At 53.5% G+C, this 26,929-nt stretch overlaps 1 protein-coding gene across 1 annotated transcript; it reads left to right on the forward strand.

The window, feature by feature from the left end:
* Nucleotides 1-1,728: 1,728 nt before the first annotated feature.
* On the forward strand, nt 1,729-26,383 carry TXNDC5 (thioredoxin domain containing 5). The gene is made up of 10 exons (XM_040984010.1): nt 1,729-1,949; nt 6,211-6,360; nt 10,292-10,397; nt 15,367-15,463; nt 17,665-17,780; nt 20,139-20,225; nt 20,492-20,635; nt 22,820-22,902; nt 24,158-24,287; nt 25,181-26,383. The coding sequence occupies exons 1-10, from the start codon at nt 1,729-1,731 to the stop codon at nt 25,301-25,303; spliced, it is 1,257 nt and encodes a 418-aa protein (XP_040839944.1). The 3' UTR covers nt 25,304-26,383.
* The last annotated feature ends 546 nt before the right edge of the window (nt 26,384-26,929 follow it).

The following is a 26,929-nucleotide window of genomic DNA, read 5'->3' on the forward strand; positions in this document are numbered from 1 at the left end:
GACTAAGCTGTAGAATGAGGATTGTAGCAGCAATGTGTTACTGATTGAAATGTCTGTTGAGAACTTCCTGACCACAGGATTAGGACGGCGGGTATCCTGCCTCAAGGTGAAACAAATGGTAGAATTATCCTTGGAAACAGCCACTTGACCATGATGTAAAAAGTCTGTGCCAGAGCTTGTGAAGGCTTCTGTATAAATAAAGCAGACAGCTTTTTTGCATTGTCCATTATGATCCTGAAATTGTAGAGGTCTGTTTCTTTTCTACGCCTAATCCATGCACTGTTCTCAAGTTGTGAACTCGGCTGGAGCTGGACTCCGGCAGAGAAGTTCAAAACCAGTTTCACCTGATCCAAGTCAGACTCCAGTCCTCAGGCTGCAGTCCACTTCCTGCTTCTGTCCCATGACCCCTCTTCCGTGGTAGTTTCCCCTGTCTTTCACAGGGACATTGGCGAGCACAGATAATCGAGGACAACATCCCCATCTGAAGATCTGCCATTTGATGATAAAGATTTGTTCTTTTTAAATGGAACCGGATCATCAAAGGCTCCAGGAAGGGGGGACCAGGTGTCTGTAAGAGGCATCATTCAGGAGCAATGCTGTTGGCAGTGGAGAGAAGTCCTGGGTTTTAGTGATCACACCCAGGGACACAGAGCACAAGGAGGAAGCCACCATACAGAGCCTTGGATGGCAGGCCCAGGAACTCACCTTTGACTCTGGGTCAAAACCAGAGTGGGGACCTGGTTGAATTTGTAGCCCAAACAAGTCATGGTCTGTGGACGGCTTTAGACAAACTGATTTCACCAGCCAAGCAAATGCAGGAGATACTCGGGGTCTGGGCAAGGCATGAACAGAGAGATGGAAAGAAATGACGCATGCATGCTATGTGGTCCGTTTGAATTTGGGGACAAGAAGAAAATGAGAAAGAAGAGGTGCACACCACGTTCCAAGCTCAAGGGGTCAGGGGGACAGGACTTGGGAGGAAACTGATGAGTTTGGTGTTTGAAAAAGCACAGTGAGAGGTTCCCTGGTGGCTGGCCCAAGGGGTGACTCAAGGGGCCACCGGTGTTTCCTGAGCCAAGGATTAGCAGGGATTATCGGCAGGATCCAGGAAGCAGAGCAGTGAGTCTCTGTAACTCGTCTCTCCGGATCTGGCTGGGACCTCTGAGCTGTGTGCTGGGTGATCTCCTAGGGCCCCAGCTCAGGGCACGCCTCTCAGCGGTTCCAGCAGGCTCAGTTCAGCCCAAATAGGGGTTCTGGCAATTCCGGTTGCACGGAGCCCTTCTTCTTTGCCACCTGCAGGCCCCCAGCAAGTTAAGGCAGGCCAGGGATAGACATGCAAGCAGCTCACATGACTGAGCCCAGACCCAGAATCACAGGTCACCAAGGCTTGTTGGGGATCTGTCATTTGGGTACAAACCCTAGCCATGCTTGCTCTACTTCTACATTCCACTGACAGCCGGGGCTCCTGTGTGCAGGGGGATGAACTGCCTCTGACACGGCCCCCTGGCTCTCTGTCCCCGTTCTGGGGGCGCCGTGGGCACTGTGCAAAGGCCGCCGAGCCGGGAGCTGCCGGGGGACCCCGCGCCCCCAGCCCAGGCAGCGGAAGGCGCGGGCGCACGGCGGCGGCGCAGGCGGGGCGGGGCGGGGCGTCCGGGGCGCACCTCCCCGGGGCGGGGCGCGGGCGAGGGCACCGGGCGCCTCGGCGAGAGCGCGCCCAGCCCCGCCGCGATGCCCGCGCGCTCAGGACGCCTCCTCCCGCCCGCGGCCCCCGCCGCGCTGCTGCTGCTGCTGCTGCTGGACCATGGCGGCCGCTGGGGCGCCCGGGCGCAGGAGGCGGCGGCCGACGGCGAGCACCGGGAGGACCCTCACTCCAAGCACCTGTACACGGCCGACATGTTCACGCACGGGATCCAGAGCGCCGCGCACTTCGTCATGTTCTTCGCGCCCTGGTAACGAGCCACGCGGCCGGGCCCCCGCCTGGCGCCCTGCGCGCCCCCGGCGGCCCGGGCCAGCGGGGTCGGGGAGGGCGCGCGGGGACACCCCGTGTCCCGGGCCGGGGGCGCGTGGGCGCTGCGGGCTCAGGGCCGAGGGGTGCCGCGGGGGCCCGGGCGCATGGGCGCTGCGGGCCGGGGGGCGTGGGCTCCGAGGGCCGGCGCTGGCCGCTGACGTGGCGCTGGGCGGCCGGGGCGGTGCGGGAGCGGAAACCGGGAAAGGGCGTCCACCGGCCGTGCTCCGTCTCTGCAGCTGCCCTTCGCCCCTCTGCTTCGGGCCCGGCCAGGAGTGTCGTGGCCCGTTAGTGCTGTCACCCGGCCGGCTGGGCGACTCAAACTTCAGAGCCGGCCGTGTCTGGGGCCCACGTGCCCTCGCCGGGGAGGGACCTTCCACCGGCCACGGGAGTTGGCTGTGCATCCTCGAGGGGTTACGTGAAGTGTGCTTTGTGGGGTGGAACGGGCTGGGCTGCAGAGGAGTCCAGCAGACAGCCCACAGGAGAATGGGGTCTCCTAAGCCCGAGCCCACCGTCGCCACCTTCCTGGGGAAGTGGGAGGGGTGAGGAGGCGCCTGTCCTGCCCGGGGTGCAGCGTGGGCCTTGCCACGCTAGCCGGGGAAGTGACTTAGAGAGGGCCGCCGTCCTGCTGGAGCCGCGGGCCCCAAGGCGAGAACGTTCTCCTGTGTGGGAGCCGGACAGAGAGCTGCGGTTTCAGGACACCAGGCAGGACTGGGGAGGAAGAGCGGGTGCTGGGAACGCTCTTCCGTTTTGCACATTTCCCGGAGGTTCACTGAAGGAGATGGAGGCAGGGAGAAAAAGTACGTGAAGACAGCTGGTCTGTTGGGAAACAACCTTGCCTTTTGAAGTGCTGCTGAGAGGTTGTGGCTGTGGAGCCCTTTGGTTGCTTTGGAGGAGTCAGGTGGAGGTTAGGGGCTTCTGCCCTCAGTCAGCATTTGTTAACAATGTGTCGAGATTGTGTCCCCCAGTCTGGGGAACTCACTACTTGTCGTTTTGCTGGCACCAGTGGCACAGGAAGTGTTGTTAGCATAAAACAGTCCACAGATGCAGTGAACACAAGTATTCAGAGTAACTGTGCGGTGGTCCTTTGGGGAGCCAGGATGGTTGGCATCTGTAGGTTTTGCTTTTTCTGAAGTTGCTGTGGAGATGCAGCGAGGCCCTGTGATGCCCTGAGTGGAGTTTAACTGGGGGTCTGTGCTAGCCCTGGGCTGTGAGTCTGGCACGTCTGGGCATTTGGTGGTAAAGAAGTTTTATTTCCTTGTGTGTAGCCCACAGATGGTCTGGGTGTTTGGGTGGCTGGTCTCAGGAAAAGTGTTGTGATTTTTAGTATGACTTAAGAAAAGAAATACTTATTTGGAAGAGTTACATAGAGAGGGAAGGAAAGATACCTTCCATCTGCTGGGTCATCCCTCAGATGGAGGCAGGAACCCAGACACTTAGGCTGACCTCAGTTCTTCTCAGGCCACAAACAAGCCGGTTGCAAAGTGGAGCAGCTGGTATACCAACCGGCGCCTCTATGGGATGCCTGTGTTATGGGCAGTGGTTAAGCAGGCTCATCCTCTGCCTGTGGCACCAACCTCCCGTTTTGGCACTGCTTTGAGTCCGGGTCGCTTCACTTCCAGTCCAGCTCCTTGCTCATGTTCTGGGAGAGCGGCTGAGAATGGCTCAGCTCCTTGGCCATTAGGAGACCCAGAGGAAGCTCCTGTCTTAAGCTCAGCTCCAGCCGTTGCCGCCACCTGGGGAAGGAACCAGCTGATGGAAGACCGCTCTCTCTGTCTCTCCTTTTCTGTAAAACATGCCCTTCAAATAAATAATAAAAAAGGATCTACTTATTTGTTATTTGAAAGGCAGACTTAGAGGGCGAGACAGAGACCTTTGATCTATAGTTTTATTCCACAAATGGATACAATGGCCAGGGCTGGCCAGGCTGGAGCCAGGAGCTCCATCTGGATCTCATGTGAGTGCAGGAGTCAACGCACCTGGGCCAGCTGGGCCGTCTTCGGCTTTGCCAGGTGCTTCTCTCAAGGCCACTTGAGCCGTCTTGCCACAGCACCAGACCCGAGTAACTAGGTTTTTATTTGCTTCTTTAGTAGTCTGCAATCTACTAGGTGTGTTTAAACAGATGTGTGTCCTCCATGCTGGAGTTTTAAAAGTAGGCTTGTTAGGAACAGTTTGGAGCTCAGCTGGAATCCATGTGAGCTGTCCACACATCTCTGTAGCTTTGGCTGCTGTGAAAGGGTGAAACCTCCGTGTGATTTGGGGACAGGGACACTGTGTTGCAAAAACATCGATCTGCAGATTTTTGTCCTGAACTTGGCAGGCATGGGGCTGTCCTGCTGCTGTTGGTGTGAGGCCTGTATCAGGTCAGTTTCTTGATGGGCAGTGTTTGAACCACACTGAACCTGGTTGCAGGGAGGTCAAGGTTATCAGCAGATGTCTTAGCCCTGCCTCTTGGTCCATAGGCCTAACTGCTGAGTGCTGCTGGCCCCAGCCAGCACCTGCAGACCCATCACAGGCAGCAGGTGGGGGGAGGTGTGCCCAGCTCAGTGGCAGTTCAGGGGGTCTGTTTGGATTCAGTGCTCAGTGAATGGATTTGTTACCCTCCTTCAGCGCATCTCAGCAGTTCTAGCAAGGGTACAGATGAGCTCTCAAACTCCACAATGAGCATTTCTGACCAGTTTGTTCCTGCAAGACCTTTGGGGCAAGTGCCGCTACGGTCACCCTGGAAGTCCCCTCGCCAGGTTTTCCTCCAGCAGTAGGATGGGTCCTGGCTGCTTTGGTTCGTTGTCAGAGGTACCCACCGTCCAGGCCGTGTGTACAGGCAGCAGCGTCACATGGCCCGTGGTGAGGGGCATGCTGGACTCGAGGTCAGCTGAGCAGCAGGCAAGCCACATGCCCCGTTGTGTGTATGCTTGGGGCTTCTGTGGAACTGGGCAGTTGTCCCCTCACCCCCTGCCTTCTTGCAAAACTCGGTTTTTCGAATCTACAGACATTAAGCCACATATGCAACCTGACTGTGCTGTTTGGCATTCATTTTGCTAAGAATTGGCCAGGCTCTGGGAGCACAGTGGTGAACGTGAGAACCCTTGCTTCCTTGGCCTTAAATGCAACACTGGCCTTTCCTTTGCCATTATCTCCTAAAAAGAGGGAGTTACTGTATTGGACTCTCCCACAGACAAGGGCAGAGGGATGCAGTGTGGGACATTGCTCTGGGGAAGAACTGACAGTTATATGCCTTGAGTATTGACAAACAAGCATTTTAGTCTTTTGAAAGATCGCTCCAAGAGGCAGTGCAGGGGTAGACATGAATGTGTGCTTTGGGATAAATGCAGAAGAACCCATGTGCCATATTGCTGTGTGATTGCACTTGAGGCCTGGGGTAAAGTTTACAGTGTTGTCGCATAGGGAAGGCCAGTGTGGCCCTGGGGTCAGCTAGCACGGAACTAGAGGATCTACTGGCTGATTCAGGCAGCTCTAGGGGAAGGCAAAGGGGAAGGGCGGAGAAGGATGACGTGGCAGGAGGTGGTAATCTCAAGTAATTAACATTGTAACCAATAGGTGACTTCAGACTCTGTAGGTAACTATGTTTGCACAACACACTCAACAGGTGTTTAATTATAACCAACCTGGGTGTTTGGGTAGCCATTGAACCTTTTTTTGCAACTTCTTAGAGAAAATGCAGAATTGATGGACTTCTGACGTTGCCTTGTGCTCATGGGTGTCTGCTTGTATGGTCAAGGCCTGACAGCAAAGCAGCAGTTACAATAAGAAGTGCCAAGCTGCTGCTGGAAAGGGGGAGTGAGGAACTCTCCAGAGAGGAGAGGAAGAGAGTGAGATTTAACAGGTGGGAATCAGGGCAGTCCTGTTGGAGAAAGCGACAAGCAAGCTAGGGATTTATCCAATGGAGTTTAATGTCAGTATGGCAGAGTCTCGGGGAAAATCCAGGGTGTGTGGGGAATGCTCGGGAGACAGCACGGGGAGCGGGGCATGTGCTGGGGTGGGCCTAGGGGAGCGACCAGCAGGGGCCAGGTCAGGGGGAGGCCAGAACAGTGCCTGGCTCGGTTTCCATCTGGTGTCAGTTCTCTGTAGGGCTTAGGTGGGGAGTGGTGTGAAGAAAAGGCCTAGAGCCAGGGTCCAATGGTAAGTCCTGGCGTGGTGCTCAGATACCCTGGCATCTGACACTTGTTCCTCTCACCCTGTTACAGGTGCGGGCACTGCCAGCGACTGCAGCCAACTTGGAATGAGCTGGGAGACAAGTACAACAGCATGGAAGATGCCAAGGTGTTTGTGGCCAAAGTGGACTGCACAGCCGACTCAGAAGTGTGCTCAGCCCAGGGCGTGCGTGGCTACCCCACGTGAGTGAGGAGGGGGGCTGCTCCTGGCTTTCCCCCTCTGCTGGCGACTCACCTTTGGCCTGAGGAAGTCCCAACTTGCTGTGTAGTTCTGCTGTTAGTGTTGCAGAGAGGCTGAGCTCGGTTTTATGTCACGTCTGTTTTAGAGGCCTTTTGTATTCCCCTTGGAGGAAGTGTGGACTTGTTGTTGGAGATGGAGACCACTTGTAGGACAGTCACGGGGTCTCTTGCCCCGTCCTCCTTCCACGGTGTGCACAGAGTCTGCCGTGTCCGGTTGGTCCGTGCATGCCAGGCGAAGGGCAGACCTGGAACGAACCAGTCACAGTTCTCATGCCTGGCCCCACCTGTTCGTGGATAGTGAAGCGAAAGCCAACACTGGCCTGTTCAACCAAAGAGGGGTCGGTGAAGAGGCCAGGGGAGGCTCTTGAGGCGCAGCCCCAGGGCTGAGGGCATCTTTTTCTCTACATTCCCTGTTAAGTTGCTTAACTCAGCAGGTAGCGCCTGTGCTCCCATGGATAGATGTGAGCTCACTGCCGGGCCCTGCTAGGGTGGAGCAGTCACTTCAGGAACCGGCACAGTCGGGGGAGGCTTCATCCTGGGGGGACAGCAAGCCTGCCGGGGCCAGTGGACATGTGGAAGGGAAAAGCAGTTCTTTTTTCTTTCTTTCTCATTTGCTTCCCTTCCCTTCCTTCCCCTCCCTTCCTCTCCTTTCCCCTCTGTCCCTCCCCTTGCCTTTCACTCCTCCCCTCTTCTTTCTTTCCCTCCCATCCCCTCTTCTCCCTTCCTTACCCATGTCTTCCCCTCCTCTCCCCTTCCTTCCAGAGTCACAGCTGGTGGGGATTTGGGGAGACAGAAGCAGAGTTTCCATCCTCTGGTGTTCCCTCCCCAAATGGCCAGGACCCAGAAACCTCTTCCCTGTCTCCCACGTGGCTTTAGGGCCCTAAACACTTGGGCCATCTTTTGCTGCTTTTCTATGTGCATTAGCAGGGAGCTGGATGGGAAGCAGAGAGCTGAATTGAAGTCTTATAGTTCATTACTTGAATAATAGAGCGAACCATCAATTAACTCTACAGTCAGGACTCATGTTAAAACCTGTGAGGTGGGCTCTGTGCAATACCCTAGTGGCTAAAGTCCTCACCTTGCCAGGATCCCATATGGGCGCTGGTTCTAATCCCAGCAGCCCCGCTGGATGGGGACCCCATCTAGCTCTTTTCTTGTGGCCTGGGAGAACAGTCAAGGATGGCCCAAAGCCTTGGGATCCTGCACCAGCGAGAAACACCCAGAAGAGGCTCTGGACTCCTGGCTTTGACTGGCTCAACTCTGGCCATTATGGCCACTTGGGGAGTGAATCTTTGGATGGAAGATCTTCCTCTCTATATATCTGACTTTCCAATAAAAATAAGTAAATCCTTAAAAAAAATCTGAGACAGTGCATGAAGGTGGGGGAATCTCTGGACTGAATGTCCCAGCCATGGTCAGGTCCAGGTGCTGCCAGTGAAGTCCCCTGTGGTTCTGGCTGAATCCTTTAGCCTGTGTGAGAGTCGGGTAGGGTAGGTGCTGTCCCACATTGCAGTCATGCTGTAACTGTGTCAGCACCAACGCAGCATACCCAGCAAAGGTCAGGAAAGGTTTGACATTCCTGGTAAGGGGCCCCAAACCCGCAGGCTTTGATGGCTGCTTGTTCATCTGTGCACCCTTATTTGAGCCTCATGCTGCATAGCAGGTCTTTGAAGTGAGCTCCCAGCAAAGTAGGTGGGCGGTGGGGAGGAGGGGGTGAGGCAGCGAGGGCGCTGCTTTGCTGCTGGGAACCTGTGACTCCAGGAGGCGTAGACAATGTAGACTGGTTGGCACTGGTGTTTGTCCACTCTTAAATGGCCGTCTGTGTCAGCCACAACCCACAGGATCCTGACAGGGCCAAGAAGAGCGTGGGCTGTGCAGTTTCCAATAGGGAAGTGAAGGGCTCCACCTGAACCTGGTGGCAAGCACCCTCTGGCTGTGGCATCACTTCCTCCCCAGACGCTGGTCGCTCGCTGGGAAAGGTTCATGTCAGACCCTGTGTCTCGATACACGGGGGAGGTTTAGTCCTCCCAGGGGACATGAGCTCTAGTGTGATGGTGTCACAAAGAGTGAAAATGAGCTCATGCTAGAGTGGACGTGGCCTGGGAGGGTTACCCGTGACCCCCCGGCTGGCAGAGGTATCTAAGCATACAATGCCGGGGGCCAAGCGTGCCGAGTCACTAGCAGTCCGGTTGGAGCTGGCTTGCGCGTTTGCTGGTGTGAGCTTTCACTTCTGCTAGAGCATCCCGAGCTGGCCCAGGGGCTGCTGTGGCCTTTGCGCAGAAAGCCAGCAGGTGGGAGCTCCCTCTTTGCCTCTCAAATCCTTTTTTTTTTCATGTCATGCGTAATTTTCCACAGTGCTTGTGAAATCCCCTTTGTAGCAGAATTTCATGGTTTAATGGTGAAGCCTCTGGCCAGGTGGGGACTCCCGTGCAGTCTCCTTGAAGCAGAAATTTCAGGAAAGGTTTATTGATGGCAGGAGAGTCAAGCTGTGGTTGGGACCTGGGTCCCCGGGCCCAGTCTCCATCCACAGCAAGAGCTGAATTGAGTGTCTCTTCCATTGGGAAGGTCTGTGATGCAAACTCCAGCTCCATCCTTGTCTGAAATGTCTGAATGGGACAAGTTGGGAAGATTTTCAATCCAGTAATAAGGAGAAGCTTGTTTGTTTCAAAGATTTATTTACATTTTTTTGGAAAGAGTTACAGAGTCAGGGAGAGAGAGAGAAATCTTCTACCTGCTGGTTTCCTCCCCCCATAGCTATACCAGCCAGCATTGTGAGGCCAAAGCCTGAAGCTTCATTTGGGTGCAGGGACCCAAGCACCTGGGCCATCCTCCACTGTTTTCCCAGGCCATTGGCAGGGAGCCGGATTGGAAGTGGAGTAGCCGGGATTCGATCCGGTGTGCATCTGGAGGTGCTGGCATTGCAGGTGGCATCTGGTTACGAGCTCACAGTGCTGGTTTCAGGACAGACACTTTTTTTCCAACTTTTTTGTTTTGCTTAGTACATACCAAAGCAGAAAAATTACAGGCTAGACAGATCTTACTGGATTTAAAACATTTTACTTATTTTCATTGCATTTGAAAGGCAGACAAATTTTCCATTTGCTGCAACAGCCAGAGCTGGGCCACACTAAGCCAAGCTCTGCAGGCATCACCTACCACCTCCCTGGGGCATGTGAGCAGGTGCCTGCGTCACATGGTGGAGCTGGAACTTGAATCTAGGCTTGCTAGTGAGGCGTGTGGCATCCCAAGCCGTACCCGAGCCTCTGTCCCAAACGTTTGCGCCTCCTGAGTTTCTTTAAAATAATGATTGACCACAACCACCAGTGCTGCCTTTTTATTGTTATTATTTTAATTTATTTTACTTATTGGAAACACTGAGACAAAGGGAGATCTTCTGTGCATTGGTTCACTGAACAAATATGTGCAACATGAGGCTGAGCCGGGCCTAGCCAGGAGCCGGGAACTCACTCCAGGACTTCACATGGGTGGCAGGGACCCCAAGTCCTGGGTCACTTCACCGGTCATGGGGAGAACTTGCAGAAAAATGCCCAGGATTCTGGAGGTGGGCACTGAACACCTGCAGCTAGTGGTAAATCTACAGCAGGAGGCTGCAAGGCTTCTACCTCACTTGTAGTTCCTTGGATGACGTCAGAAGCTCCTGGAAGTTGAGAATGACATGAAAACATCACATGAGGACACTTTTATTGCATTCGGGTTTTATTGGAGGGTGGCAGCTGACATTGGCTGCAACCCTACTGGGCTTCTCCGGCCGCTCCCTTAGAGTTTGTGCCTGCTGAGACCATGGTCTCAGCTCCCAGCAGTGAGCACTGCGTGAAAGATTCACACGCTCTCATCTTTTGTCACTCTCTTCCAGCCTTAAGTTTTTCAAACCTGGCCAAGAAGCTGTGAAGTACCAGGGCCCTCGGGACTTCCAAGCCCTGGAGAACTGGATGCTGCAGACGCTGAGGGATGAGCCTGCGGTGAGTGCGTGGAGCAGGGCAGAGGCCAGTGGACCTGAAAACCATCCTTTTCTAGAACTCTGTGATGCTGGAAGGGAAAGTTGATTGTCAATAAGATGATTTGAAAGGCAGAGTGACATGGAGAGACAGACAGATTGAGAGAGGTCTTCCAGTTGCTGGTTGCCTCCCAGGCCTTAACAGTGGGGCAAGGCCAGACTGAAGCCAGGGGCCTGGAACTCCACCCAGGTCTCCTACGTGGATGCAGGGGCCAAAGACTTGAGCTGTCTTCCACTGCTGGTCCAGGTGCATCAGCAGAGCCGTATCAGAAGCAGAGCAATTGGGGTCGGCTTAGTAGTACAGCAGGCTAACCCTTTGCTTTCAGGGCCAGCTGCTCCTCTTCCAATGCAGTTTCCTGCTTAAGACTTGGAAAGCAGTGGCAGGTGACTCAAGTGCTTGGGGCTCTGCACCCATGTGAGAGACACGGAAGAAGCTCCTGGCTCTTGGCATCACATCAGTTCAGCTCCTGCTGTTGCAGCCATTTGGGAAGTGAACCAGTAGAAAGATTTCTTTGTCTTTCCTCTCTGTAAAACCTGTCTTCAAGTAAAAATGAATAACTCCTTAAAAGAAAGCAACTAAGATTTGAGCCAGGCTTCTGTTACAGGATGCCAGTAAAGTTAATTTTTACATTTTATTTTTTAAATATTCACTGGTTTATTTGAAAGGCAGAAATAGGGATACAGACTTCTGTCTGCTGGCCCACTGCCCAAATAGCCATGTAGCCAGACTGGTCCTGGTCGAAGCCTGGAGCCTGGAACTCCATCCATGTCTTCCCTGTGGTATATTAACAGGTAGCTGGAACTTGAAACATGTGGGATACCAATAAAGTGAAAATTTTAAGAACAGTTGTGCAAACACTCCAGTGTGCACAGCAGAGAGAAGCTTCCAGTTACCAGGGATCCACCACCCTTGTCCCCCTGACCTCTTGGGCTGTAGTTCTCTCCACTGCTTCTGGAGTTGCTGCTGGGAGTGTGCGTTTGGTTGAAATTGTGACCATACACCCCTGATGACGTGTCGCTTTGTGAGCAGAGGAGGGCCGCGAGGCTGGCTTAGGCTTGCTGCATGTGTAGGACGCGAACAGGTGGCAGCACTTCCTGCTGCACGTGGCGATGACACGAGTGACTGCTGCCGTGTGTGAATGCAATTTCACAGTCATTAAACTGAGACTTCTCTGTCGCATCTGCTGGCCTGTGAGCCTGTGGGGACCCGGCAGCCTTTGAGGCCTGTGCCATCATCCGAGGTGCCCGCGTGACGCTGCAGCTCCCGTGCAGCTCGGTCCACACTCTGTTGTCTGTGGGAATCAGAAACAGCTGCTACTATTACTCACGTAGAAACCCTCTTGAGCTGGGAGGAGACGGACTTGGGTACATGGCTTGAATAAACATTAACCAGAGTCTCAACTAATTTTAGGTAGCAGGGAAAGCCACAGACCTCTTAAAGAAGAAATTTGCATTTGTGTCGTGAGAAGAAAGCTGGGTGAACAGGTGCAACTTTCATGCGAGTTTAAACTTGGCGCTCTTTTCATTATGAAAGTACTCTTGCAGGAGAACAGTATCAATCAGGAAGAAACTGGAGAAGCAGAAATAGCCTCAAAGGACACTTTATTCTGACACTTGTCACCTGAGGAGCCAGCTTTGTCAGTATCCAGGTGGCAGGAAGATTCTGTCTGAGGGTAGACTTCTGGAAACTGGACACGTCTCTTTATGGCCAAAATGGCAAATGCACAAAAACACACAGGTGGGGGACAGATGGTTCCCCTCATCCAAAATGGGCCAGACATGTTTCAGATCTTGGACGGTTGTTTATTTTTTTTAAATTGGAAAGGCACATTTTTACAGAGAGGAGAGGCAAAGAGATCTCCTCTGGCTCACTCCCTAAATGGCTACAGTTGTCAGAACTAGACAAATCCAAAGCCTGGAGCCAGGAGGTCTCCTCAGGGTCTCCCATATGGGTGAAGGTCCCAAGGCTGTGGGCCATCCTCGACTTCTTTCTGAGACCACAAGCAGGGAGCTGGTTGGGAATTGGAGCAGCCGGGACATGAGCTTCTCCAAATGGGATGCCTGAGCTTGCAGGTGAAGGATTGGCTAATTGAGGCACCGTGCTGGCCCCTCAGACAGCTTTTCTGATTGGGAATATTTGCGAGGACATATGTGAGATCTTGAACATGGGAGCCACTTGTAGACAGAATTTGTTTAGGTTTTGTGTACACCTGGGGCACATAGCCCAAAGGGTGATTCCACACAGTATTTTTAGTGCACATGCGAGTTGCTTTCTGCCCGTGGCCATGGGACATCCGGTGTCACATTTTCCAGTTGTCATCCCACCAGTGCTCAGAACAAGTTTGCATTTTGGAACATTTCAGGTTAAAGATGCTCATTCTGTCAATAAACCAAGAGTTCTTTGCAACTTGAATTTGGATTTTTAAGTGAAAACTTGGGAGTACAGAAGAATTTAAAAATATATATTTATTTCTGAGAGTTCAAAAGGAGAGGTAGAAAGAGATTAATTTCCCACTTGCTGGTTTACGCCCAGGATGGTTGCAGTAGCCATGGCTGGGCCAGGAGCCAGGAGCTTCATCCGCATCACCTGTGTGGCTGATAGGAGCCCAAACACCTGGACCACAATCCACTGTTTTTCCCAGGTTCCCAGCAGGAAGCCTGCTATCCCACGATGCCAACCCATGATGATATTGCAGCACATAAAGTTGCAAGGCCAAACAGCAGCATTGTTGTGGTTCTTGATTACTTTCTAAAGACATGTTGGCTTACACTGTCACCAGCTGGGTGAGAGTGTGGCTTTGCTGGGACAGAGCGTAGTACAAGACTACTTGAGAAGGCTCCGGGGAGATAAAATGAGTTAGTAAGTTTAGGGAGTGAGTTAGGATGTCCACGCTCCCCATCCCAATACCTTGTTCCACTTCCTGCTAGTGCAGACCCTGAGAGGTAGCAATAATGCTTTGTTTTAGTGGAAAAAAAAGTCCAATATTCCTGCATTAAGGTTTCCACAAAAAGTTCATGGAAAATATATAGTATGAAAAAACTGCATGGATGTAGAAAGATTTTGCACCTGAATAATAATTATTTATTTGAAAGAATATCAGAAAGAATGTTCCGTTCGTTGGTCATGCCAGTTGGGGCTGGGCCAGCCGATACCGGCAGCCAAGATCTGCATCTGGGTCTCCCTCCTGGGTGGCCAGAGCCCAAATCCATGGGCCATCGACGGCTGCATTTCAGGTGCATCAGCAGGAAACTGCATCAGAAGTGGAGCAGCTACTGCTCCAGTATGGGATACCATCACTCCACGTGGCGGCTTAAGCTTCTGTGCCACAACACCACCATAAACGTAGTTAGTTCCATTTCTCCATGACCTTGGGGAGTACTGTTATCTTTAGGGTCTGCCTTGGTGGCTGCTGAGTGGCACAGGAAGCACAGTGCCCCTGTCAGTGCCAATGATGAACCTCTCCTGGTGCCGCTGAAAATGGTTTGAACAGCCAACAAGGGATGACACGGGCTGTCTTACCATGGCTGCTTTGGACTCACTGACCTGTGGTTTTGCAGTTGTTTTGGGTGAGTGTTTGGACAGGCTAGCAGCAGAGGAAAGCTCCGTGCTCCAGGAGCACAGCTTTGCCTGGTTTGAGCTGCACACTCCCCAAGCCTCAGATGTTTGAACCTGCATATTTTAAAGAAGAATCTGACCCTCCAGATAAACAGTGGAGCAGTGTGCACCCTGCATGTGCAGCGGGCGGTGACCCAGCGCCCTTGCTTTGCTTGAGGCTTCTTTGGTTGCAAGCTGCAGCTGTGCCTGGGCCGAAGCACAGACTGAGAAATGTGTGAAGTCAAAGCTCAAAAGGAGAGACAGATTAATTTTCCATTTGCTAGTTTACTCCCAAGATGGTTGCAGTAGCCATGGCTGCGCCAGTCTGAAGCCAGGAGCCAGGAGCTTCGTCCAGCTCTCCTGTGTGGCTGGTGGGGGTCCTGGTTACTGTGCGCAGTGTGGTCTGCTCCTGACCTGAAACACAGATTGAGGAATGTGTGATGCTGTGGTGCCCTGGTCGCCACGCCCACTGGCGTCTGCTCCTGGCCTGGGTCACTCAGCAGGGCTGGAGCAGTGGTATAGTGGACAGAGCTGCCACCTGTAATGCCAACATTCTAGACAGGTGCTGGTTCCAGTCCTGGCCACTCTGCTTGCAATCCAGCTAATGTTCTGGGAAGGCAGTGGAGGACGGCCCAAGTGTTTAGGCTCCTGCGCCCGCATGGCAGACTTGGAAGAAGCTCCTGATTTGGGGCTCTCAGCCTTAGCCATCGGGGACCACTTGGGCAGTGAACCAGCAAGTGAAAATCTCTTTTTCTCTCTTCTCTTTCTGATTCTTACTTTCAAATAAGTAAATACATTTTTAAAAAAAGAAAAAAAAACTGCAGTCGCTTGCCCACTTGGCTGTGTGTCTGTCCCGCTCAGTGTGTGGGTTGTGATTTCCTGAAGGCACAGCCCATGGCCAACCCAGGGCCTCTCCTTGTCTCTCGTTCTCCCAGCAGCCTCCTGCCTCGCTCTCGGGTCCGGCTTGGCACAGCTCAGCTCCTCCTCTCGCAGGTTTCCCCACCAACTGTGCTCCTGAGGTTCTCTGACTCTCAGCTGTGCCCATGTTGCTGGCTTTTGTCTCCTTAGCAAGCTGCTGGGCACTCCCACGCTCTGTGTGTTGTGCCATCTCCGTTCAGCTTTCCAGAAGAGGCAGGCTTTGGGGCAGTGGGGGGACTGCCCTTGGATCTGTTAGCTTTGTGTTTGGTTGGGTCTTGAATGGGGACGGGGGCTGGCGGGGAGCTGGCTGCTGAAGCTTTCTGTCCCAGCTTCCCCTGAGTGGCAGCACCCTTGGGAGGCCCCACACCGAGCCTGGTTTTCCTGACACCCCCGTGACAGTTGCGTTGCTTCTTCCCATCAGACGCCAGCGCCACAGGTGGAACCGGCCCAGGCTCCCGAGCTCAAGCAGGGGCTGTATGAACTGGCGGCGAACAACTTCGAGCAGCATGTCGCACAAGGTAAGGGCGGGTACCTGCTGGGAGGGTGCTGCCAACCACATTTTTCCTTCTTGCCACCCAGTGTTGGCAGCTCTGTCCTGTGGGACCCCTCAGCCTCCCCTCTTGGATGTGGTCTCTCTACCTTATCCTGGGCGCTTTCAACCACCCCAGGTCTAAGCAAAGCAAAAGGAAAAAACCTTCATGGGTTGGAATCCAGAGCTCCGCTGTGGCGAGCAGGCCGGTGCGCAAGGACCCGAATGATTGACATTCCCCCTCCTCTCTGGTGTGAAACTCACGCTGCCCCTGTGCACTCACACGGAGCTTAGTGGGACCCCAGTTACCCCAAACCCCATGGGATCTTCCTTACATGTGACACACCTTCCCAAGTCACATCTTGGCATTGGCTGGCACACTGTTCCATGTCGTAGCCTCTGCAGTGAGGGCTACATGGACCTCTTTACCCCTTTACCTGTGGGCAAGTCGTGGAAAGGGCTGTCCCCCCCCAGCCCCGGGGACTGCTCCCTCACCACACATACCATTGCAAATGGGTCATGGCCAACCCCTCAGCCTTCCCTATTGTTGGGAAAAGCTGTGCTTTTCTTCATAAATTAGAACCTCTCTACGTTCTGCCATCCGGGAGACCTGTTTCGGCTGGAGACTGACGTAGGCTCCCTCCCCATCTTGGTCTCCCTAAGCAAGCCGCTGCTGCTGGGGGGAGACCCTCCCTGGCTTGCTCCCAGGGACCCCCATCTCTTCCTTGCAGGCCCGGCTTAGCAGGGTGCTCTCTGGACCTTGCAGGGTGGCTGTTGTGATCTCACACACGTCCTGCTGCGGCCATGAGCCTGAGTGGGCACAGGCCAGGTGCACAACGGTACCTTATGCTCGGCTCCTGCCTTGACCACAGCCTCATCACAGCCTGCCCTCTGCCTGACATCGAAGTAAAACAGCCTCAGGACAAAATCTGCAAGGTCCTGGGAGTGCTGTTGGCAGGGTTTCATTTTTTCTATCTAGCTGAGGGTATGATAGGTTTTTTTTCTTGAATAAGAGAAAAAAAAAAAGTTGAAAGAGAAACAGATCTTCTATCTACTGGTTCACTCCCTAAGTGACTGCAATGTCCAGGGATGAGCCATCCAGAGCGGTGGAAGGTTGACCAGGTCCTTCCTGCCTTCCTGCCTTCAGCCCTCGGCCCGTGGTCAGTCACTCAGCGGTATGGGTGTTGGGGCCTGAGCACCTGGGTGCATCAGCATGGAGCTGGATCAGAAGTTGGAGCAGCCAAGACTCCAGCCAGCACTCAGTGGGGCACAAGGTCATAGCACCCCAATGCTAGCCCCAGCTCTCTTCCCAACCTTCTATTTTACGGTAAAACTAAATGCAGGCACAGAAACACAAATGTAGGGCTCAATGAACTGTCCCAAGGCAGTCACCCTGTCACTACTGTGCTTTTCAAGACATGAGTCTGCCGGCTGCTGGAGCTGCTCCATCCAGCTCTCAGTCCTCCCTCCCTCCCTCCCTCCCTCCCTCCCTCCCTCCCTCCCTCTTCTTGTCTTTTGCAGAAAGCACTACTTTTTGGGTATAATTTCATCACTCAAGTGTGTACTCCTCAGCTCTGAGGTTGAGTTTGGTCTTGTTCCTATACGGGAGGTTCCTGATTCAACTATTTTTTTTTCAACTTCACAGTGTGTTTTTCTGGTATCAAATACATTCTGGATATTTTTGACTTAAAGTAGGGATGTGGTTCCACTATAAGCCGAGGCGCTCCAGTGTCGCTCTCAGGAGGCCCTTTGGTTGTTCCTTCTTCCTTCCTTGTCCCGCCGTTGCCAAGGGCATAGACACGTAGAGGGCCCTGCGGTCTGCACTTGGCTGGTGGCATCCCCTCGGTGTGGCGTGCTGCTTGGGTGTGGGGACATCATCTCAACCTGGTATTTTCCAAGGCCCCAGGTGGTACGGCCTGCCTGGCTGTCTGCAGCCACTACCCAGCCTGTCCATTCGCTAGCTTTGTCTCCCTCTGCTCCTTCAGAGGTGGCCAGGTTTGGCTTTGAGCGGCGTGAGCCCCCTGAGGACGGGCGGAGACGTTTCTAGGGGAGTCACTTTATCAGTACCAGACTGAGATTTGCTAAGCAGTGGGAGGGCAAAGGCTCAATTCTTAGATCTGCAGCAAGAGACGATGTAAACCCTGTTCCCTTTTCTCTCCTTTCCCGCCCTGCCTTCGCTGTGCACACAAGGTGACCACTTTATCAAGTTCTTCGCGCCGTGGTGTGGTCACTGCAAAGCGCTAGCCCCAACTTGGGAGCAGCTGGCCCTGGGCCTTGAGCACTCTGAAACTGTCAAGATTGGCAAGGTAAGTGAAAGCCCTCGCGTAACTGGAGCTTAGCGGCTCTGGGCTGCACTCATTAACAGAGTGGCCCATTCTTCATTGTGAATGCAAGATCACAGAAGCTTGGTTTATGAATTCCACGGAGCGTGGCACTTGGTCATTCATCGTACCTTCACAGATGGCAGCCTGATTTTGAGATTTGCTGGTTTTTCCACAGCCCAGAGATAAATTACAGCCTTGGTCTCTGTGCTCATTTTGAAGAGCTGGCCAATCCCGAATTGGCAGCCCCAGAGTCTGTACCGCATAGATACGGGCTGGGGCTTGGAAAGTGTTCATTGATGAACTTAGAGGGCCTCTGCTTTGATCTCAGACCCAGGCTGCGGGGTTGTACACAGGCACGCAGATGCGGCTCCCGCACAGTGGGCTCAGGGCGTGCCATGGCTTGGGATGCTTTTCCGTGTCTCTCACTTTACACCTTAGAGCCAGAAGTGAGGTCTGACAGCTTAAGCGTAATGGGGTTTTTTAGGAAATCTGTAATTGTCTCTAGAACAGCTCAGGGTTGTTAAATACTATCCTGTCTTCTGCTGGAGGCGGCCAGAGAACTCCCACTCATTGTTTCACGCCCCCAAATTGTTGGCAGCAACCAGGACTGGGCCCGGCCATAGCTGGGAGCCCAGAGCGCAAGCCTGGCCTCCTCCAGGTGGCTGGTAGGTTCCCCAGCTACTGGAGCCAACACTTCCACCTCCTGAGGTCTGCATTGGCAGAAACCAAGAATGAGGAGCCGAAGCTAGGGCTTGAACCCAAGCACTCTGTTATGGGATGTAAGTGACTGAATTGCCAGGCAGTTTCATCCATTCTCTGGCTTTTACCGCTACTCTGTACAGTAACTGCATTAGCGAAGCTGCGTGTCTAGGATTGGCAGTTGGTCAGATGAACTTCCTTGACTGCATAGCAGTAGTCAGAAGTCCGATCCTGGAGTGGACTGGACGGCAGTGGACTAGGTTTTGCCATGCCTCTGCGTTCGCCCAGTTTGCAACCTGAGACAGCCCAGCCGTCCGGCCATGGAGCAGGCGCTGCGTGAATTGGACTCAGGATTGCTAGTGCTGGTTAAGGGGAATGGCCACCGTGGCTTGTCGGAGTCACAGGTTCTCATTAGATGGAAATGATTGCACAATAATCATCTGACATTGTCTCCTTAGGTCCTTACTTCGTGTTTTGAACATTGGTGGGAAATTCTGTAGTTTATATTCTTGGAGGTCTCCCAGCGGAGCCCGTGAGCAGAGGCAAGCCCGACTATCCCTGCAGGCCTCTTCCCCTCCCACGCCCCAGGCTGAGGCTTCCTTACTTCAGCTGAACAGTTAACTGCTCTCCAACTGTAGTTGGTTTGAAAAACTTACTTTGCTAATCCAGTGACAGCTTAGTCCTGCCTCACTGACTGTAATGCTGGTAGGAATTCCAAAAGGGATAAGTGACTTTGAAGAAAATATGTCACGGAAATGTTGGGCAGTTTCCCCTGAGATGTAAGTGAAACGGGGACTTTGGGCTATGAAAGTGTGCAAATTAGTGTCACAGATTGTAATGTTCACATCTTTAGTTTCACTTTTCTTATTTATTGAGTTCTTGCTCCCCTTCTCGCCTTTCATTATAAAAATATGAGCCGGTCCTTTTTTTTTTTTTTATAAAAAACATTTTATTTATTTGAGGGACAGAGGAAGAGAGACTGAGACCAACCAAGACAGAGGTCTCCCATTTCAGCGGTGCTCTGCCCAGATGTCCACAGTAGCAGGGGCTGGGCCAGACCAGGAACATGGAGGTCAGGCCAGGTCTCCCATCCGGATGCCCGGGATCCAAGCACTTGAGCCATCGGCTGCTCCCAGAGTGCTCCTTGGGAAGTAGAAGCAGACTCTGGTCCAGGCACTGGGGTGGGGACGTGAGCTTCTCAGTGGAATGCTAAGCACCGCACCAAGTGGTGGCCCCTAGAGACAGGGATTTCTCCCACTGCCTCCCATCCCGGAAGCCTACCGTGACCGGCCTGGCCAGGCCTCTGCCCTGAGCCACCCCCTCTTGCCTCCTCCCTTGGGAGCCATTAGCGGAAAGTTCAGATGTGCTGAACACCTCCCTAACGGTAGGTTTCTGAGTTGGGGTTGTAAGCCAAGGTGTACCCCACTCACCCACAGCCGTATCAGATCTCCTCCCCAGCCCCATCGCCCTGAGTGTCCGCCCTGGCTTACTTGGCTTCAGCCCTAACCTGCTCACATTAGAAATGTTGCTTCCTACCGGTTCGTGTCGTCATCACCCTGTACTTTAGTCCTCAGTGCTTAGGGCCAGCTTTTAGGGAAAGTCTCCCCAAACTACAGACTCAGGGTTCGCTCCTGCTTCCAGGTGGACTGCACACAGCACCACGAACTCTGCTCAGGAAACCAGGTCCGCGGCTACCCGACCCTGCTCTGGTTCCGGGATGGGAAGAAGGTACGTGGCGCTGGCTGCAGCCCCTTCCTTCATGCCGTGGGCTGAGATGCCAAGTGGTGTAAGTTACAGTGCTATCTGGTTTGGAACGTTGACCGGATCCTTGTCCGCCTCCCTGCCTTCAGCCCTCGGCCCATGGTCAGTCAGTCGGCAGTCCTCCAGGACAGCTCCTGGCAGACCTGCCACATTCTCTCACCATACCGAGGCGCCCTTCCCCGATAGACAGGAACAGGCCCGGGCCGCCCAGCAGCAGCATCATGTCTCCACAGGTCGATCAGTACAAGGGCAAGCGGGATTTGGAGTCACTGAAGAGCTATGTGGCATCGCAGCTGCAGAGACCAGAGGCTGCTGCACCGGAATCCAGCAAGCCCACTGAGGCCCCTGGGCTGGCCGCCCAGCCTGCAGCTGATACGGTAGGCACCTGCTGCCGGCCAGGAGACTGGCCGTGGCCCTTAACTCCTGTAACCCCTGGGGCAGAAGGAGCTCTTATCATCAGCTGTGCTGGGCTTTTCCTTCCTTCCTCCCTCCCTCCCTCCCCCACTCCTTCCCTTCCTCTCTTTCTTTTTTTTTTTGGAAAGATTTACTTGAAAAACAGTTAATAGTCTTTCATCTACTGGTTCACTTTGCAAATGGCCACCATGCCTAGAGTTGGGCCTGTCTGATGTGAGGAGCCAGGAGCTTCCTCTGGGCCTCCCCTGTGGTTGCAGGAGCCCACACTTGAGTGTCCTCTGCTGCTTTCCCAGGCACACTGGCAGGGAGCTGGTTGGGGAGTGGAGCATCTGGGACTTGAACCTGTGCCCATATAGAATACCAGCCCCTGTGGCTGCCTTTCCAATGAGGACATCTTTCCTTGCTCCCTGTTCCTACACACTCTGGGTGGTCAGCAGAACGGTCCTGGGACAGGTGTGAGGTGACGTTTGTTGTCACAGTCTTGAGCCTTCTTCCTGACTCAACAGTCCTTGGGATTCGCTGTGGCTCTGAGCTCCTGGCCTCAGGACCCCATTTCTGTCCCTCTCCATACCGCACTGTCCTCACTGCACTTTAACACAGTCTTATGGCAGAGGAGTCCTCTGGTGTGCTCAGGGCAGAGGCCCAAGGAGCTGGAGGGAGTGGTGGAGGATGTGAGCGCATAGCTGAGGTTGCATGCACTGTGTGAATGAGAAGCCCTGCAGGTCCAAGCTGTGTGAAGTGGGGTGCCGCCTTGGAGGGTCTCAGCTGTGTGAAGTGGGGTGCCGCCCTGCAGGTTCCAAGCTGTGTGAAGTGGGGTGCCGCCCTGGAGGGTCCTGAGCTGTGTGAAGTGGGGTGCTGCCTTGCAGGCTCCGAGCTGTGTGAAGTGGGGTGCCGCCCTGCAGGTTCCGAGCTGTGTGAAGTGGGGTGCCGCCCTGCTGGGACAAGGACAGCGGGGCCTGCCTGCAGCCCATTCCTTAGCCGGACACTCATAGGTCAGGGCTGGCTGTGGTGTATGTGCAAAGCTGCAGTCTTGGTTTAGGGAGTAAGCCCGCAATGTTGTCAGCACAATGAGCATACAGGCTAGAGAGGGGTGTGTGTCATGCTGGTTATAAAGGTCGTCCTAAATTGAGTGTAATTATATGGCACGGCTGTTTCACACAGCCATTCCTATTTATATCAAGGTTTCCAACATGGGGTGGGTATTTCTGGACATAAGTGTGTCGTGTTCCCCAGTGGCCCCACATGGCCTCAGAACCCCCCCATGCATGAGTTTCTGGGGGGCAGGTGCCAGTGGAGCAGCCCTGTGCTGGGTCCTCGTGTTCTTCATCGCAAGCAAGAGAGGTACACATAGAAAACTGTCAGAAGAATCTTTTTAAAGATCTATTTCCTTTATTTGAAAGGAAGGGTTAGAGAGGCAGAGAATCTTCCATCTGCTTTTCACCGCTGCAGCCATCAGGCACAAGCCAGGAGCCTAGAACTCCATCCCGGTCTCCCAGGTGGGTGGCAGGGGCCCAGGCACTCAGGCCACCTGCCTCTGCCTGTCCCAGGCACATTAGCATGGAAGGATGAGATTTGAGCTGGTGCCTATATAGGATACTTGTGTAATGGGCAGTGGCTTATTGCACTATACCACACCGCCAGCCCCAAGGCCATTGTCAGCCCCTCTCCTAGAATGGTCCAGCCAGAGCTCAGGGAAGCAGCTTTCCCATTTCCGTTGAACACCGATATGAGGGCCTGCTCTGAGTCAAGACACAGAGCGTTGCCTGTGATTACAGAAAGCTGAGCTGGGAGACATGAGATAAGCATGGGCAGAACAGTGAGGGGTCAGTGGGTCCTGGTGAATGCTGCTGGGACAGAGCCGTGCGTTCTCGGAGAGCATGCAGCCGCTCGCATTTTGGCTAAGACAGTGTCCATCTTGCATCACCCTGCCATTTCTTTGTGGCCACTGCTGGGCTCAGGACCTCCAGAGCCTGTGCTGGCCTCCTTGGCCTGTGCAATGTAAGTTGTGTGTATTTGCATGTGGCTTGGGAGCGTGTATAGAAACCAGCATTTCAGAAGTGACCAGTGTGTGTGTGCTGTCCCAAAGCCCAGCTTTGCCCTGCCCTCAGTGACAGACTGGTAACTGTGGCTCTCTCCTCCCCTCCAAGGGCGCCGTGCTGGCACTCACCCAGAAGAATTTCGACGAGGCTGTTGCAGAAGGAATCACCTTCGTCAAGTTTTACGCCCCGTGGTAAGTGGCTGCTGGTGCAGCATCAGCACACGCACGTTTTGGCTCATCCTGCACGTGGGACACGCAGGAGCGCTGAGATTCAGATCAGTTATGGTTCAGGGGGATTCCCAGTCACTTACAGGGAAGATGGCTATTTTTAAACCTCCTGCTACCTTGGAGAGCACAAAATGGCTGTGCAGTGCTCAAGTGCAATGGTCCTGCGTTTCTAAACCACAATTTTTATTGGGAAGAGCAACCATGAACACCATGTCTTAGCTTTGCTTGTGGGGTTGTGCTAAGCAGTCCAGCGGAGCTCAGCCTCCTGTTGGAGCCATAGCCTACGTTGGCCAGTCCCCTGCACCTTGCTGCCATGGGCTCCTGGCGGGCAGGAACAAAGGATGGACTGCACAAGTCTGAAACAGTCTGGCTAATGTGTGGAAGACAGCAGGTCCCACTGTGAATGTCTATCTCTTCTTAATGCTCAGTCGCAAAATGGGGACAGTGCCCTACATTTGCAAATAAAACAGTCTGGACAAGCAGGGCACTTGGACGGATAACACTCATTTTGTAAGCATGAACTGCACATCACCTTCGTCCTTTGGTTATCTTCACTCCAGGAATCCAGGAGAAGCTGAAATAGTGGATTATGCAAAACCTTCATTGGTGCGTGGCTAGAATGAGCTGCACAGTTTGCAGTCTTAACATTTTATCTTTTATTTGAAACTCAGGGAGAGGGATAGGGAGTGATCTTATCAGTGACCCACTTGATCCACTGGTTCATCCCTCAGATAGCCAACACCAGGACCTTCTTCTGGGTATCTCACATGGGTGCAGGGGCCCAAACACCTGAGCTCATGTTTGCAGTTTTTTCCAGGTAGGGAACTGGATTGGAAGTGGAGCAGGTGGGAATCAAACTGGTACCCACAGGGATGTGGCATCACAGGTAGTGGCCTTACACACTACATCGTAATGCCAGCCCTGTTTGCAATTCCAGTTTTCTAGTTTTAAAAGCTCTAAAGCTGCACAAATATAGATCAAACATAAAGGAGCTGTCCACCTTATAGGCAAGGGTCCAGAAGGAGGCCAGCAGAGGAGGTGTGAGCAGAACGAGGCCACCAGGTCGGGGAGCATGGGGGAGACTCTGAGCTTGTTGGGAGGCCTTACCTCACAGTGGGGCTCGGATGGATAGGGATGTGAATCCAGCAGGGGCCAGTGACAGGTGGGTGCACCCCTTGTCCCCATGACATCAGCATAGCTGTCACTCTCCTCTTCCTAGGTGTGGCCACTGTAAGAACCTGGCTCCCACCTGGGAGGAGCTCTCTAGGAAGGAATTTCCAGGTTTGGCAGAGGTCAAGATCGCCAAAGTGGACTGCACGGCTGAGCGGGAGATCTGCAGCAAATACTCGGTGGGTAGGCACTGGCCAGTGGGTCCCCCGCTTCCCGCACCCCCTGGGCCAGCCATGCTCCCAGGCCTTGCCAGCTAAAGACAAGCCACTTAGTATTGAGCCTAGGGCGTGGCATAGCTGCCTTGGGGGCACCATGTTCAATTAGAGTGGCTGGTGAAAACACTTGAGCAGAAGGACCCCGGGGAGAGGGTATTGCCAGCGAGCCAGTGGCTGCCGGGGTTTGGTGATGTGGGCTATATCATGGAGCGCACAAGCGGACAGCAGGCAGGGTGTGAAATTCAGAAGCAAGCTGAATTCTTAAGAAGTTGGTAACTGTATGTGGTCTGTGAGTGATGTTAAATGCCCCATTCTCAGCAGAAAACAAGGCTCCCTCAGCCTCGTCGAGCCACTGAAGTTCATGGTCTCGCTTGTCTGATGCACACATAGCTTACTTATGAGCAGGTGCCCGTCATGGCCTGACCTCGGTAGAGGAAGCACACTGCAGCTGACTGGGGATGTACTGTGAGACTTACTGCAGCTGCCATGGGCCTCCGGGTGCAAATGCAGATAGCCAGGCTCCTGGCCCTGCCCTGCAGGACTGGACTCCGCATTCTCGCTCTTCCCTCAGCCCAAGCCCCACGCACAGTAAAGATGGAGAGGCTCAGCTTTGTGGGAAAACTGTCCCTTCCACACTGACCTTGAATTCAGCACAGCCAACTGACCGTGCCAAGGCTTTGCTTTCAAAGCTCTCTGGTCTTGTTTTGCTTTGTACTGTGGATGCCACTCAACAGATGGGGCCCAGGGCTTCCCAACTGCTACCCTGCAGGAGCAGTGTGTGCGTGTGTGTGAGGGCGACTGGACGCACTGGTTTTCAGACATGTTCTGTTTCTCTACCCTTTCTTCCTTCACTGCAGGTGCGAGGCTATCCCACACTGTTGCTTTTCCGTGGAGGGAAGAAAGTCAGTGAGCACAGCGGCGGGAGGGACCTGGAGGCCCTGCACCGCTTCGTCCTGCGCCAGGCCAAAGACGAGCTTTAGAGGTGCGCTGGGAGGCCACCCGGCTCCCTGACCGAGGGCAGGAGCAGCGGCACTTCCAAGGGGCTCTGGGGCAAGCTGAGCGCACTGAACTGGTGCTTCTCATTGGCGTGTGTGTCCTCTAAGCACGCACACTCTGCATCTGATGCAGTTTCTCTAAGCAATGTGTAAATGGTAACTGTGCAAACTCCAGGGTCCTCGGTGGCAGCACAGCCACACTCACCTTCTCTGGAAGGAATTAAACAATATTCCTGTGAGACTAAAAATCAAATTACTGGACCATTCTGGTTCCTGAGTTCATGGAAGGCATCCAGCAGAGCAGGGTGTGGGAATGGCTCAAGTCCTGGAAAGGTGGCCTGTGACAGGTCCTCTGAGGTGAAGGTCAACACCAGCTCACTAACCACGTGGTTGGTGTGCAGCTCAGAGCAGACGGACAAGCCACCACGGGACCTGCTGCTTAATGTTTGTCTTACCGTGAAAGGCGAGCCCGGGGAAGGCAGCGGGACTTCTGACGCGTGTCTGAGTACCAACACTGCTGGAGTTCTCTGTGCACGCTCACTGCTGCCTGTCAGGTCAGTTAGCAGTGTCGCCACGAAGCTCCAGCCCACGTAACCCTTGAGGGCTGATGTCTTGAGCAGGAAGCGTGGCTGCTGGAGTTCCGTGCGGCTTGACCAGACCAGTTCCCCAGGAGTCGGCTTGTGTTTACCGCCGGGGCTGCTCTCCTCATTCCCTAGGCCTGGTTTCCAGGCAAGCCCCAACTTAGAAACCACTTCCAGTCGTCTCCCCGTCCCTCCCAGCTGTCCTGGCATCCCTTGCAGGAGCTCAGCATTCCCTTGAACTCAAGACCAAAGACTGAAGTGGGCAGGGCTCTTCCAGTCGGCTGTAGGTGCACATAGCTGCAGATGTCCTCAGTAAACGGTTACCCTCCTTCGCTCCCCGCTCCCAGCGTGCAGAAGGAAATGGTAGGACTTAGCTCCCTGGAGGTACTGACCTGCCCTTCGTCAAGGTCATGGCCCATGGCAGCAGGTAACAGCAGCGTGACCCGGCCTCTGCTCTACAGGGGATCTTCACTGATCATGCATAGTTCACAGGTACAAACCACCTTTCTAGAGAAGTTCAGCCATCACAAAAGGCCTCAGCTTTGCCTCAGGATCTTGTATTGGAAGAAAATCAAAGTGGTACAATTTGTTTATACTTTCTAAATAAATTTTTTTTTAAAAAAAGAAACCCTGGTCTTTCCTTGCATGTTACAGCAAAAGGGATAAAATAGACAATAAATTATAGTTTTATTTACAAAAAGAAGCTATAAGTGCAAAGTTATAGATTATAAATGTATTATTTAATCAGTATCAAATTGGTTTCCTAGTACATGATTGTGAAAAAGGCATTTTAAAAAATATTCTAAGATTGAATCTGAGCCTTAACGTTCTACAAAGGAAAATTGTGCTTTCAGTTCATAAACCGCATGCCAACACCTCACACCCTTTCCTAAAGGCCGGGTGCCCCTTCTCGTTTTGTCTCTTCGGTCCTAACCCTGTGACATGATTAGGCGGTCTAGGAACAGACAAAGAACGGGTTAATGAAACAGCTATTAGTCCTGACAGTCCTGAAGCAAATGTACTTGCCAGT

The sequence above is a fragment of the Ochotona curzoniae genome, unplaced genomic scaffold (assembly GCF_017591425.1).
Source record: "Ochotona curzoniae isolate NIBS_2020 unplaced genomic scaffold, NIBS_Ocur_1.0 contig_4064, whole genome shotgun sequence".
NCBI classification, from domain to species: domain Eukaryota; kingdom Metazoa; phylum Chordata; class Mammalia; order Lagomorpha; family Ochotonidae; genus Ochotona; species Ochotona curzoniae.